General features: G+C 32.7%; 1 protein-coding gene across 1 annotated transcript in view; it reads right to left on the bottom strand.

Annotated features, from left to right (window-relative positions):
- Nucleotides 1-965: 965 nt before the first annotated feature.
- Nucleotides 966-16,518, bottom strand: part of LOC115221390 (cysteine and histidine-rich protein 1) — a 22,982-nt gene continuing 7,429 nt past the window's right edge. The window contains exons 2-4 of the mRNA XM_029791564.2: nucleotides 8,875-9,113; nucleotides 3,327-3,538; nucleotides 966-1,772 (exon numbers count right to left, since the gene is read on the bottom strand). Coding sequence (XP_029647424.1) covers nucleotides 1,381-1,772; nucleotides 3,327-3,538; nucleotides 8,875-9,113 — 843 coding nt within the window. The 3' untranslated portion in view covers nucleotides 966-1,380. The remainder of the gene's footprint in view (nucleotides 1,773-3,326; nucleotides 3,539-8,874; nucleotides 9,114-16,518) is intronic.

The raw sequence follows: 16,518 nt of genomic DNA, 5'->3' as shown, positions 1-16,518 counted from the left end.
GTAACTGGCACTTAATTTATTGACCCTGAAAGGATGAAAGGCAAAGTCAACCGCGGCGGAATTTGAACTCAGAACATAGCGGCAGACGAAATACCTATTCCTTTACTACCCATAAGGGGCTAAACACAGAGGGGACGAACAAGGACAGACAAATGGATTAAGTTGATTATATTGACCCCAGTGCGTAACTGGCACTTAATTTATTGACCCTGAAAGGATGAAAGGCAAAGTCAACCGCGGCGGAATTTGAACTCAGAACGTAATGGCAGACGAAATACTGCTAAGTATTTCACCTGGCATGCTAACAATTCTGCCAGCTCACCACCTTCGTTAATTCAAAATAATGAGAATGAATAAGCATTACATTTCACAGAGTAATCTGAATGCTAAGTGGTTAATCTAGCACATCAGGTAAACAAGAAATACTGAGATACTTTCACAACCAGAACTGAAAGGTTTCAATTCGTGAAAAACTGAAAAACTTAACATTTTGCAAACATTTCGCAACAATATTTGACATTTATTATGGTAAGTACCATAGAGCCAAAAACAAGCACTTCATGAGCTACGAACTTCTCTTCATCAACACAATGAATATAATTGAACAAGACCTGAATGTCACAGCATTCTATTTACTTTTCTAAAGCAAAAAAAAAACTCTATATTTTAGAGTCATTTGTTTTAATTTAAAACAGCAGAATATGACAATGATAGAATGATAACCTAACAGATTTATTGAAATTCAAAGACCATAATGACAAATATTTCAACCAGAGAACTTGAAAATTCAATGCTTATTAAAATCGGTTCAAACACACACACGCTCAATTATTTTTGTGATATAGATGAAAAGCAAAATGAAACAAGTCTAATCTATAGAAAAATCAGGGATAGTAATGAGAAAATACAGTTGTAAACGGTTGCTATAATTTATTTTTCACTGACTTATGTTTAGTACTTAAGTCAAAATGTCATAAATCAAGGGTATAAATATCAACAGCAAAATTTAAAGTACTTTTACATGAATATCAACAATTTTTTCTCATTTTTTTTTTTTATTAATTTAAATTTTTTTTTTTTCTCTCTAAATTCATTTTTCAATCAACATCATCACTCGGTGTGAAAGAAAAATGTCTTAGATCTTTTTTGAAACCATTAATAGAAAAGTTTCTTCATTCAGAAATAGTTGTTTATTAAATTACATTTTTTTTTTCTTTCTTTTTACGGTTTTTACTAAAAGTAGTAATAATATATTCCATTTCTATCACACAGTAATTAACATTGCTGAGGAGAAAAAAAACATATAAGGTCTTTCAAATTATGCAGTTTGCTTTTCTCTTAATTTTGTTTAGAATTTGCTAGATTTCTTTGTAATCAAAATCATTGTTGCACCAAGAACAGAACAAGCCGAACATTAATGGTTTTAGAAGCAAGGAGTTTGTTGCATTCAAGAACATCGACTGTGGGTAGTGTATGGTATTCACTTTCTGTAGAATCGTTTGAGAACTCAAACTCATAGACATATGGGGTCACATTCAAATCCCCGTAAGGTCCTTTCAGGGCCATGAACAAGACTTTCAGAGGGTTACTTGTTCGGCTTTTTAGAACCAGTTGGTAACTGAGAGTGCGTTTACTACTGTGAGTTGGATCTTTCTGGTCGTGGTCGACCCGGGCTTTCAAAACCCACTGATGCTGGAAGGATGAGAAACGACTTGTCTCATAAAAGAGTTTGGTGATGAAATCGTCAGTTCTAAAGGGTCGTAACTGGAGATCTATAGTAAAAAAAAAAACAAAGGAAAAACAAAAACAAACCATTAAATGCAAGACAACAGAGATGAAGTAATGTTTCTTCATTTCTAGACATGTTTTCTCAGAAAACTGATAATGAAAGACAGTGTTTGCATGATGGTGACATGTGCTTACAACTATACATAGCAGCTAGGCAAAGAGACAGCAACACAAACACATACACATCATCATCATCGTTTAACATCTGCTTTCCCTGCTAGCATGGGTTGGACGATTTGACTGAGGTCTGGAGAACCAGATGGCTGCATCAGACTCCAATCTGAACTGGCAGAGTTTCTACAGCTGGATGCCCTTCCTAACGCCAACCACTCCAAGAGTGTAGTGGGTGCTTTTACATGCCACTGACACGAGGGCCAGTCAGGTGGTACTGGCATCAGCCACGCTCAAATGGTGCTTTTTATGTGCCGTCTGCACAGGAGCCAGTCCAGCGGCACTGCCAACGACCTCGCTCAAATGTTTTTCTCACGTGCCACCAGTACAAGTGCCAGTAAGGCGATGCAGGTAACGATCACGCTCGAATGGTGTTATACATATATATTCTTTTATTCTTTTACTGGTTTCAGTCAGAGGCTGGGGCCATGCTGGAGTACCACCTTTCAGTGTTTTTGGAGTCCTCTCTGCACTGTTTTTGATGAAGAAGTGTATTGGACAGGGCTGCTCTTCTTTGTGCTTCCTGCCACAATGTGGGTTCATCTGGGATTTCAGGTGGAACTTTGTCCAGGTGCATTTTTGAAGGTTTCCACATCTACACCTAGCAAATTTCTGAGGTTGTTTGGCAGGATGTTAAACAGTTGTGGTCCCCTAAAACTCAAACTGTTGCAATACTGGGTCCTAATCAGAGATTAAAAAGACAGGATCTTTTGTATTATACAGTGCCATTCATTTCGGTTGGTGATTGGTATAGCTTTTAATTCCAAAGCTGTGTACTTTTTTTTTACCTTTAAAGCCTGCCATCTATTCTATCAGTATCTTTAGCCAAACTGCTAAGTTGCAAGGATGTAAACACACCAATACTGGTTACCTAGCGTTGGTATGAGACAAACACACACACACACACATATGTGGGATTCTTTCAGTTTCTTATTTCTTTACTGCCCACAAGGGGCTACACACAGAGGGGATAGACAAACGGATTAAGTCGATTTTATCAACCCCAGTGCATAATTGGAACTCATTTAATCGACCCCAAAAGGATGAAAGGCAAAGTCAACCTCAGCAGAATTTGAACTCAGAACGTGGTGGTAGGCAAAATACGGCTAAGCATTTCGGCCGGCGTGCAGTTTCTGCCAGCTCACCACCTTAATTCTTTCAGTTTCTGCCTACCAAATCCACTCACAAGACTTTGGTCAGCCTGAGGCTATAGCAGAAGACACTTGCCCAAAATGGCACATAGTGGGACTGAACCCAGAACCACACTTCTTACCACACAGGTGCCTGTATTTGACGACACAAAATTTAATTAAAAGCATATAAAATAATTACAAAAGATCTCGACAAGGTTCCACGTATGGCCTTACCATTGAATGTTATTTTCTCATAAGAGAGCAGTGCAAATATATCTTCATAGAGTTTCAGTTGTTCTGTATTTTGTTTATCAATTGCCTGTAAGGCATCCATAAGTTCAATGCCAGTTTTTTGAGGGTGACTGCAGTTTTCTTCATGCTCTTTGAGTTCATGGTATGGACCACGCCAAGGGCACCCAAGCTGGGCATATTTGCACGAACTCGGCCTGCAGAATACAGAAGCCAAAACTTTAGACAGTAAATATTTTATGTTTAAATGCTATTTTTCTTTTTTTTTCTTTTTTCAGAAAAAAATACGGAAAAAATAAAAATGATAAAAAACTGTAATAATAATAATAATAATAATAATGATAATAATAATAATAATGAGAATAAACAATTTTCAGAAAAAAGAGTTTCAATCATCTTCAAACAAATTAATGACAGACATCAACCTTGGACATTGACAGCATACTTACTCGGATGATAAGTCTTGGTGAGAGGTCTGGAAACTACTGATGGAAATGGACAGACCAGCACCTGAAACCTTCTAAGTCTGTATGTTTGTCCATAATGAAATCATTATAAGCACATAGAACAAATCTGACCCTTAAAACTATTGCTGAAAATCATTATTATTGTAAAAATATAATCCATGTCTTTAAAAACAAAATGATTCAAATGCTAATTCTAAGTGTTCTCTTTTTCCTTTTTTCATTTCTGCTTTTTTTGCAAACCAGTTTTTTTATCCCTGTTAATAATGAAATAGTTAAATAATCAGAGAAACAGATTCTTCAGAAATATTCACTATATTATCTATTGTTCTATGAAGCTAAACAAACAAATATATTTTGTTTCTTTTTTTTTTATTAATAAAAAAAAATTATATATAGTTGTATATAATTTTGATCTAATAACTTACCTGTACCAGAAAGTAAGTTTAATTATCAGATCTCAAATATAATTAATTACTAATAGAAAAATTAACTAAATCCTTCAATTATGATTTTATTTGTAATTTAACTATTGAATTATATATTTTAACTAAGTTATAATATATATCACAAGAATTTAGAAACTTCGAGAGAATGTGAAATAATTCATTTTAAACTGTGGAACTCGAAGTAGATAAAGCTATAAATAATAGCATATAGATACTGGGTTGAAAACCCTTAGAAATAAAAATCATTGTTTTTAATCACGCAAGTTCCAGGTAATAAGAAAAAAAATACAAATTTCGTTATTAATTTCAGAAAAAACATTTACATATGATTCTTTGAAAGAATTTTTTAGATTATTAAAAATCTCGTTTAAAAATTTCAAAAGGTAAATTATACAGCAAAGAGAAAAGATGCAAAAATAATTAATTTAGTGACACAATTAGAGCCAAATGAACCAGATTTCATTAAATATTGTAAAAGAAGCTTAATGTTAAGATAATAAATGTAATGAGTGTATGTCTGTATGTGTCTGTATGTGTGTTGTGTGCACATGTGATGCAATTTATACTTTAATAAACTACAATTCACAAAATGAGATTTCTTTATTATATTCATGTAACACCATTCAGCAAGCTGCTTATTTGCAACCGACAAACGAATCTAAAGATGGTACCGATATGACCACGGATGAGAGTCAGTTGCAAACAGTAGCTATACGGAATTGGAATATTTATTTTTAAAATGTATGAATGGCAAGGAACAATGGTAGGAGAGCAAGGAGCAAGGAGGCAGCAGCAGCTTATAACACAGTGGACGTGAAAGTAGTTCCCCTTGGAAACATTGACCAAACATACTGACAGCTGCTGAAATCATCTGCATTGAGCGTCTGTCAAATAAAAATATGAGAGAGAAAAAAGACAGAAAAGCAATATATATATATAAATATATATATATATACATACATATATATATACATATATATATAATAGATATATATATAATAATATATATAAATATGTATATACGTAGTATAACATATATATATATGTTGTATAATATATAGTATATTATAAATATATACTGTATATTTTATATATATATATGTATATATATATACTATATATATTATATATATAAATATATATACTCACACAATATAACACATACACACACACATATATATACATATATAGTATATATACCATATATAAATATATAACATATATATATATATATATGTATATCAACATTAATTCCACTAAATATTCGAACATCTCAGATTTAATTGACTGAGCTGGCTTACTTCTTGCTTGCCAGCGAACACAAACAAACCATCACTTACCTAACAAGATACAAAAGTATCCCAAAGATGAAATATCTCAAGCCAGACTTAGGATAAAAATGTTTCTCTTTTTTTTTTTTTTATATCATTCTTAAAAGTTTTTCAATGAAAAATGATTCAAATAAAACTTTTCCTCATAAGGAACATTTATTGAAGAGAGAATTTACAGTGAAGCTTACAAGTATAAAAAGCCTTGTTTAGCTTCAATGCAGACAACTTGGATAATAATTTTACAGGCATCAAAATAGTAAATTTTTACAATAAAATTTTTTAAAAAAATAACAAATTCTTTTACAAAAATAACTCATTTTTTTTAATCGGCGTAGAAAAATACATTTCTTTTGAATTAAATAACAAAATAAATATATATATGTATTTTGAATTAAATAACAAAATAAATATATTTTACAATTTTCTTTTTGTCTTGGTATAAGAATATCTTTTAGTTGTATTAAAATAATCAGTCTACATAACAACCAAAGAGACAAAACAGATACAGATATTGAAGTTAATGTATATTTATGAAAAATATTTTGGAATTCAATTATATGAATTTTGAAAATATTTTCATAAATAAAATTAAATAAAATTAGCAATTTGTCTGTTTGAAGTAGAAAAATAACACACACACACACACATACACACACTCTCTCTCTCTCCCTCTCTCTTTCACTCTGTCTTACTACATATGTCTTCGACAGATGTGGTGTGTCATACAAATAAGACATCTTTTACCACATAAAAAAAAAAAAAATGAAAACAGTAACGAAATGGAAAGAATCCGTTAATTAATAAATATCAGATGTATATAATAAATATTTATGCCTTGAATAATGTCTAGCTTTTATTCTAACTAATGAATTAGTTCTAGCAAAGATATTTGGTGAAACAAAATTTAAAAAAATAATAAATAAAATACCAAGAACAAAGATGAAACAAAAAAAAAAAACTTTCTACAGATGCACATAAAATATACTTAGATTATAACTAAAAGAATTTATTAAAAAAAATGAGAATCTAAAATAACAATTAATTTGTTGTTTTATATTAATGTATGAATTTCCTCAATATATATTTGATAAGTTTGTTGCATGGACTTAAATAGCGATCTAACTTCTTAGGAGCCCATTTTAGACAACCAGAATTTCTTTCTCTTCTTGTTTAAAAACTTTAATTGATGTTCCACGATAAAATTTTCTTTAAAACAAAGTATAAGAAAAAATAGTCAGTAACAAAAATATAATGAAATATTAGAAAAAAAAATATTTTAGGAAAAAACTCTCTAATAAGGAGCTAAGATAGTAGAAAGAAAATATAGAGATTCAAAAAAGAGAATTTAGAAACTGCAAAGATGCTTGAGTAATAGGAATAAAATAGATATTTCTAATTAAAAATCATTTGTGAACAACAAACAGTAGCTAGTAACCTACTCTGATAGACACATTGTGAGTTTAACAACAAAAATTATAAAGTTTAACTTTAACATCAAAACATTCGCGTTTTACATTAGTTCAAATTATTTCCCTATCTAAAACCCTATTTATAATTTTAAAAAAATCCAGTAATACTTACCAATCAATTATTTTTTTTTAAAGATATTCATGAGTCGCAATTTTTTTTTTTTTTCTTATAACAAAATGAATCCTTTTCAACCTAATTCTTTAAAACCTGAATTTTTTTTTATATTTATCAATATATGCCGGTAGAAATATTGACTAAGTTATTATTGTAAAATATTGTAGTTATAAATATAGCTTGCAATTTTTTTTTTTCTCCCATTTTGAATATTTGATTCCACTTAAAAAAAAAGGGAGCAACGTTGAAAAAATATATGTGGGAATATTTCGTATATTTCATAGTTATTATTTCGTATATTTCATAGTTTTCGTTGTTATCATAGTTACTATCATTACTATTATTTGCAAATATTATTTAACACATTGCTATTTTTCACTTAAAAACAAATCAGTAACTAGTAAAAAAAATCCTTAAATAATATTCCTCAATACTTTAAACTTTAAATTAGAAGCAATGTTTTCTTTTTGTGTTATAAAAATGCGGAAAATAGCAGAAGATCAAATATTTAAGTTAACCATTTAATTATATGGAATTCCAACAAGCTTGAAGTTATAAAAATATAAATATCAGTATATCACATTTTCTAAACCAATTGGCTGCAAGACAATCCTTTCAAATTTCTTATCGGCCATTTTGCTGTGCCTGCCCCTAATTAAAGCACAACTATCCATCTAGCCTTAGTTTCATATGAAAACGAGTTGATCTTATTTATGTTTGAACAGTTGATGTAAGGAAATTTTCGCAGAATAAAAAATAGTTGCTATTTATTCCAACAATTCAAATGTATGTAATTAATATCTATAAAAAAAGCTATTAATGCTACTACAATAAAATGGACCTTAAACTATATTCTGTCGCAGTAATTGCCTTAGGATCTACATCTAAAATGTAATTTCTTTTGTTGCTTTTAACCTCGTTAATTAAAAGCATTGAAAAAAAATAAAAAGGTGGGTAAATGTACTCAAATGTAATTGAGCTATAAACACAATTAAGCATTTGTTCTTGTCAAATTTTCTTCAATTTTTTTTTTTTATCTGAAAATTTACCATTTTCTAATAAAAAATTGTCTGATTCATAGTTTAATGTTACCAATGCCGTCACATATCTGGTATATGATGCTGGTAATAGTCAAGTGAATAACAGGTGGATGCCACTACTTCACCAAAATCCCACTTCAGCATTGATGCTTGTCAGATGCACAAACCTGGCCTGCAATCAGTGAAGGTGCTGGTTGAATTTTAGAAGAAGCTATATAATCTTGCCTCGGACTAGAGGCGAGATTATAATGAGCGTGAAGTCACTGTAGTCTCTTAGTAGTAGTCTCAGTGGGCAACATTGAAGATCTTCAGTAAATGGGAAAAGTAGACCTTGGCTAGCCGACTCCAGTCCTGGGTGACAACAGAAAAATAAAAATTGTGTTTCTCGTTTAACATTTAAAACAATACAATCAGTCCTTTGTCACTGATGGGAAATCGGCAAGTGAATACATGTATTGGCAAGAGACATGCTGCTCAAGAATACATACACCCACTTGCGTAACTCAATCAGTGATGGACTTAACAACAGTCACAGGTAGTTTAACAAGTGGCAACCTTACTGAACTTTCTATTTTAGACTAAAGTTTTGTAGCAGTTTTAGCAAGACAGACGCTGCAGATAGCTGCTATGTTATAGTCAATGCTTACCCTGGGTCTGCACCTTACCTCTCCTGACATAGATGACCTTCATGCTGTAATATCAGATGTCGTGGAAGTTGCTGCTGACAGTACTGACAATCAGTTGGCAACTCAGATGCTGCTTTCTCTACAGCCAAATTACGAGAACAGGTTGCTTTTGTAATCTCACAGCGACAGTTTGGACATGTTGCAGTTTCATCTTTCAACCTTCCATCAGCAAGAAGATGGTTAAAACAACCAGCACACATTAAGTGGCCATTAATGCACTGTGAAAACAAAACAGGGATATGATTAGAAATTTAAAACAAAAATAAATATACAGTTCTATATTTAAGAGATGAGGAATTATGTACATTATTTTCATTATATACATTCGATGGATATTTGTCCTCATCTTGTTTGTTGTTAATACGTTTCGGCTGATATATCCTCCAGCCTTCTTCAGGTGTCTTGGAATGAGAACCCAGGTTCGAAATTTCCCCTAGACACCTGAAGAAGGCTGGAGGGTATATCAGCTGAAACATTGTATTAACAACAAACAAGATGAGGACAAATATCCATCAAATATAAATAATGTAAATAATGAAAATAATGTAAAAATAAATATAACGAAAACTTAAAACAAAAACAAATGCAAATAAATTATAGAAAAGTGTGGAAATTTTGTTATATTTATTCAGTTTACCACTATCATCGAAACCAACACAGGTGCCACCATTACCGACCCACAGACTTCTTAATGTCCAACAGCAATTATAGTATGAACAAGATGAGCAACTCCAACTAAAATGAAAGACAATCACATGAGTTACTGACCTGAGATATTTAATACTACCATATAACCTTTTATATATATATATATATATATATATATATATATATATATATATGTATATATATATATATATATCATCATCATCATCATTGTTCGACCATGGTTGAGACAATGGAATTTACTATGTTATGCTAGACTTCAAGGTCCATCATAGCATTACGGAGGTCCTGCTGCTGGATGCCTGTATCCCTGGAGATTACATCAGGAGAGTGTGTGTGCCCTCTGGTATCGCGAGCAGATGGCTTCCAGAGGAGAAGAGTACAAATTACCTCGTTTTCAGCTCTACAACAATGTCCAGCTAACTGGACTCTTCTACCATTCACAAGAGATGATACAGGTGGTAGTTTCCCATATATTTGTACTTTGGTTGGATGACGCTTCCATGAGAGATTTTCAGTTCTCATAAGGAGGCGAGTGTAAGTTCCATCCAACTGCTTCTCAAGCTTCTTTGATAATGTCTGTATATATATATATATATATATATATATATAGATATTGGTAATAGAAGAAACATTAAATTTGAGTTAACGACTTTATATATAACACCATACCTCAAACATTTAATCACATATAAATATCACCATGGTTCTTAAACTCATAAAAAAATACATATACATAAAAACACAGAAGGTAAAAATATATATTCAAATAAAATACAAATAGAACGGCCTATCAAAAAGGTAAATATAAATTCGTAAACTACCAAAAGACTAATAGACAATGATAAAATAAATCTCCAATGACTAAAAATGTTTTAGCAAACGGTGAAAAATATTTTTTTTTAAATATCTGAAAAAAGTCTTTTTGCTCCCCTCACAAAAGTATGTCCAAAGTTCATAAATAAACAGACTTCCACAGGTCAAATTCACATACATCAATGGCCATTTCGGGAGCTCACCACTGCAGTTTGATTACACTAAAGTACATCATGGCGTTGACCACCTCATCAGGATGAACATGAAACAGGAAACATGCACAGAGCAAAATTTTTATGAGTTTAAGAACCATGGTGATATTTATATATGATTATGTTTCAGGTATGGTGTTATATATAAAGCCGTTGACTCAAGTTTAAAGTTTGTTCTATAACCAATGTTTCTTTATCTTTGTCTCATTTACATTTGAGCACTTCTTTTACAGTCCTATAAACCCTTTTGTTTCTGTAAAAAGACAAATATTTCTTGTTGTATATATATATATCGTTTTTTATACACGTCCATTTTTTGTATCGTCTATTCGAATGTTTTGCATTCTTGTCCCATTTTGTATTTTTATATATATTTTTTATACATATATATATTATATATATATATATATATATATATATACATTATAATTTAGGGTATCTAAGAGATGCCACCATGCTGGAAATAGCAGCCAAAACTTGACTCTAAAACCACTTTAAATGTTCATACAGCACCAGAAGAGTAGACAAAAGGACAAAATAACTAGCAAAAAGTTACTGGATAATTCCAGATCCCGGATTTTGGATACTCTCTTGGTGCTGTATGAACATTTAATGTGGTTTTAGAGTCAACTTTTGACTGCTATTTCCAGCGTGGTGGTATCTCTTAGATACCCGAAATTATAATTTTAATAATATTTATTACCCTTGAAGGTTTTTATTCCTGTGCTGGTCACTTGATAAGATCGATATTTATATTAATGATCTTATCCTTATATATATATGAATAAATTTGATTCCTGGTAAACTCAAGTTTATCATTGTCATTGTCTGTAACTTATGAGCATAATGTGCTTGCATATATATGCCCAGGGTTAAGATAGGTAATTATACCAGTAGTAAAACAGATATCTTCATCCCTTAGATGCTTATACCAACCTCTAACTCTACTAACCTATATATATATATATATATATATAAATACATCTCTGGAATATTGCTTACCCAGGGGAACTGTACCTTGTGATCAGCTTAGACTCTCACCTCATTTTCTCTATGCAATAAATGTTCAGTGATCCATATCGTAAATAATTTAGGTAGGTAGGTGGTGATATACAATATGATGTATGCAAAGAATTCTTCTTCAGGTGAAATTTAACACTTATCATTTACCTTGAACATTTTTCAGTTATTAGGTTATGCGTATGTTGGGGCATTTACCTTGAAGGGTTTAATTGAACAAATGGACCCCAATATATTTCTTTTTATTCAAGTCTGGTATTTATTTTATTGATTTCTTTTTGCCAAACTGCTAACTTATGGGGATATAAACAAACCAACACTAGATGTCAAGCAGGAGTGAGAGACAAGGACAAAGAGCATATACACCACACATGTATACATACATGTGTGTGTGTGTACAATGAGCTTCTTTCAGTTTCTGTCTACCAAATTCACTCACAAGGCTTTGGTCAGTTTAGGGCTCTAGTAGAAGACACTTGTCTAAGGTACCACACAATGGGACTGAACTTGGAACAATGTGGTTGGGAAGAAAACCTTACCACACAGTCGTACCTTTGCCTATAATCGAAGAAAGGAGACAAAATAATGGTGACAATTCTTCTCAAAGAAAAGGAGAGATCATTTCAAAATATTAAAAATTAATTTCACAAAAATTGAATTTCCATGCTTAGGGGAAAAAAACTGATCTTAATGAGCAGGCAAGGGGACACAGCTGTGGATATGTTTCAATATTGTTAGAGCTCATCAACTGAGCATAGTTTATTTACTCAAATATGCTTTGATAAGTTGATGGAAATGTTTACAAGTGGATAAAGTTATAAATATTTTCTGGCCATAGTTTACATAATTACAAAACAAGTGAACTAAGGAAAATAATTTAAATGGAAGAATGGCATTATAATCATTTACCTTGCTTGAAAACAGGTGAGAATTGGAAATAGACAGGGTATCCAGCCCTACAAAATCTACCTCAACAAATTCCATCCGTTCCACGGAAGCATGGAACAGCGGACTTTAAATGACGATAATGGCTAATATGAGGCAAGTGTTCAGTTCTGGTTTGGGATGGTTTTAAGAACTGGGGAAGTGGGGGATGGAGGGCGGGTGATGTGGGTAGTTGAATCTAAAGAAAAAGGAAACTGGTAGCAAAAAAGTGTACCAGATGATATTTGTGTATCTCTATTCTCTTCTCATCTAATTATATTTACAACAGCTGAGATAGCACTGATGTTAAAAGAGTGACAAAGTGATAGATGTTGGAAAATGGATTGTGGGGACACCTTAAATGTTGGGGCATCAAGAAAACAATATGTTTTTAGGACCTCATGTTTATTGGTTGGTGGACAGGTTTTCCCAAGCAAAGCAAATCACCAATCATCTCGGTTATTTTTCATCTCTGCTTTCAGGCTCCACATCCTGAGGTTGGTTTTCCCTACATCATCATATATCTTCTTGGGTCTCCTTCTTCCACAGGCCCTATCCACATTTAGCAATCAGCACTTCTTTACGCAGCTGTCCCTATTAATATGCATCACGTAACCATAACAGTGCAGTCTTCTCTCTTGCACGCTGCGTCTGATATGTTTATGTCCAGTTTTCTCACAATACATTTGCAGTTTGTTGACATTGCACATGCAGCAGAACATACTAGCTTCTTGCTTTTTAAATTTTCACATATTCTCTGCATTCATGGCTCATGTTACACAACCACTGATCATATACTCTGCCTGTTTTTTAGTGTATCTGTGTGTACCATTGTCCGGATATCATATGGTTGATGTGAATAATCATCCTTGTTAGACAAGCATTCATTTTCACTCCCCTGTGAAAAATCTAACTAAGAGAAAATATTACCTTGCTAGAAAACAAGTAAAGGTTGTTGACAGGAAAGGCACCCAGCCATAGGAAATCTGGTTCTATAAATTCCATCTGATCCATGCAAGCATGGAAAAGGGAGTGTTATATGATAATGATGTTCATGGTTTTTCACTGGTACTGAAGACAACGCTAATATTTAGATTATCCTGCCAAATGTAATGCTTAATTCTTCACTTTATTTTGAATTAATCATGTATTATCTCATAGCTTTGAGGTGTCAACGGTGTAGAATGTTTCTTTTCAGAATGATACGAGCAAAATGACCCCCGTCCAATGGACGGTGCTGAGTTGTCAAACATTTAAACCAAATTTTCTCAAAACAACTTGTCCGACCATCCCATAGGCCTCCCCTTTGAGAAACACTGATTTAACCTAAATTTGTTGAGATACCAGCAAAAGAAGAAATAAAGATAGAATTTTTTTTCTATTCCATGAAAAACGATTTTACAAATGCACGTTTCCACGGGTTTATCGATCGCATTCTCACCTGAAATCGATTTTTGTAATTTTCTCAAGACTTATACACGCCCTGATACCATCGCTCTCTACATATCAAATCTGAGCGCAATTGGATGGAGGATGCCCGAGATCCTAGAAGACACACACACAGACAGACAGACAGACAGAACGGATTTTATATAATAGATTACAGGTAAGTGTAAGAGGCCAGAACTGGCTGGTTTGGATAGAAAATAGGGAGAATATCAGGGCTGGATATGGCTGGTTTAGAAGCTAAAGGGACATGTTTCTGACTTATTCTGATCTCATCTAGTTATCAAACTTGCCAAAATAGTCATGAAATAATCCTTAAGTTTCTTTTTGTTTTTTTAAGATTTACTACAAACAAAGATAACTTCACAAATAATTCATTTAGTTGAATTCCTGGAATGTTTCCAATTCTGCTGATAAACCTTTTTATTTTTAATTACAATATTTGAGGACCTCTTGACTTTGTTAGAAAGTGAACGTAGAAATATGAGTTCTGAAAACAGATGGTGTTCAAAACAGTCTAGACAATTCTAAAAGACTTAAATTCTTTTAGTCAGAGAATTTGATCAGAGGTCTAACTTTTACAGTAACTCACACACATTAGTCTTGGAATAGTAGAAATAATAAAGGAGTAGGGTTTCGGGTGATGAAATCACCTTTATATATTCTGACCTTTATGTTATTTTGGTGACTATTGTAAAGTCACAAAAACTTCATTTTGCATATATGAGTGGCTTCTTTCAGTTTCCATCTACCAAATCCACTCACAAGGCTTTGTTTGGGTTAAGGCTAGAGTAGAAGACACTTGCCCAAGGTGCCATGCAGTGGGACTGAACATGGAACCATGTGGTTGGGAAGCAAACTTCTTACCACACAGCCACACCTGCGCCTAATCAGGTCAAGCAGTCTAAGATCAAAATATGTCCAGAATTGTTTCCATACTTACCAAAGATTACACTCATTTTTTTCAAAGCATGCCATGATTTAACTTTTAATTAACACAAATTTCATCTTCTTTGAATTATCTTTTCATTGTGCAAGTAATTTTCAATTGATTGAATATCTCTCCTCCACTAAAATAGATGTTCTTCATGCAGAAGGGCATCCTAGACTAGAGTATAGCGGTCAACACATTTAACCCTTTTGATAGCAACCCGCCTGAAACCACCTCTGGCTCAGTAGTACAAATGTCCTGCTTTCAAAAGTTCTGAATTAAAATCTTTCACGAAACCATAGTCACAATTTATGTTCCCTACACTAGCTTAATGATATCTAAGTTATTTTATTCAATTCTTTGTTATATCTAAAATTAATTGAAAGAAACACAGAGCATCTCAACAGAAATATGGCAACAAAAGGGTTAAAATATATAATAGAGAAACAATTCTTAACCCTTTCGATACCAACCTGGCTAAAACCACCTCTGGCTCAGTAGTACAAATGTCCTGCTTTCAAAAGTTCTGAATTAAAATCTTCCACCAAACCTTTGTCACAGTTTATGTTCCTTACACTAGCTTAATGATAACTAAGTTATTTTATTCAATTCTTTGTTATATCTAAAATTAATTGAAAGAAACACAGAGCATCTCAACAGAAATATGGCAACAAAAGGGTTAAAATATATAATAGAGAAACAATTCTTAACCCTTTCGATACCAACCTGGCTAAAACCACTTCTGGCTCAGTAGTACAAATGTCCTGCTTTCAAAAGTTCTGAATTAAAATCTTCCACCAAACCTTTGTCACAGTTTATGTTCCTTACACTAGCTTAATGATAACTAAATTATTTTACTAAATTCTTTGTTATATTTAAAATTAATTGAAAGAAATACAAAGCATCTCAACAGAAATATGGTAACAAAAGGGTTATGCATTAACTAGATGCTGAATAGTCTCACATCAATTAGTCATCCAGTTCTATTTTATATACATGTATATATCATCATCATCATCATTACTTAACATCCATTGTCCATGCTGGCACGGGTCAGACGGTTTGACTGGGCCAGCATGCTGGAAGGCTGCACCAGACCCAGTCTGAATTGGCATGGTTTTCTGTGGTTGGATGCACGGGTGCCATTTGCATGGCACTGGGGTGCATTTACGTGCCACCAACATAGGTGATTTCGGTTTGGGGTTTTCTTCTCAAGTACGACATAATGCCAAAGGCCTCTGTCATTGCTTCCATGGGGCCCAACACCTGAAAGGAACTTAGCCTCCATGAGGCCTAATGCTCGAAAGGAACTCAGCCACTTAACTCCATGAAGCTCAACAAAACATACATACATACATATAGTTGAAATTTACAAAACGACAAAGACAGGTGTATGAACAAGCAGGTGTATTAGTCTGATGCTTGAGAAAGTGAGAAAGTCTTTTATGTTTCGAGCCTACGCTCTTCAACAGAAAGGAATATGAGAAAATAAACAGAAAGAGAATAAAAAATTTTGTGGATTTAGCAATCAATCATGGCAATATATATATATATATATATTATCATCATCATTTAACGTCCGTTTTCCATGCTAGCATGGGTTGGACA

This window comes from Octopus sinensis, linkage group LG18, assembly GCF_006345805.1.
Source record: "Octopus sinensis linkage group LG18, ASM634580v1, whole genome shotgun sequence".
Taxonomy (NCBI): Eukaryota; Metazoa; Mollusca; class Cephalopoda; order Octopoda; family Octopodidae; genus Octopus; species Octopus sinensis.
The sequence above is the reverse complement of the archived record's forward strand: the minus strand, read 5'-3'. Positions and strand labels throughout refer to the sequence as shown.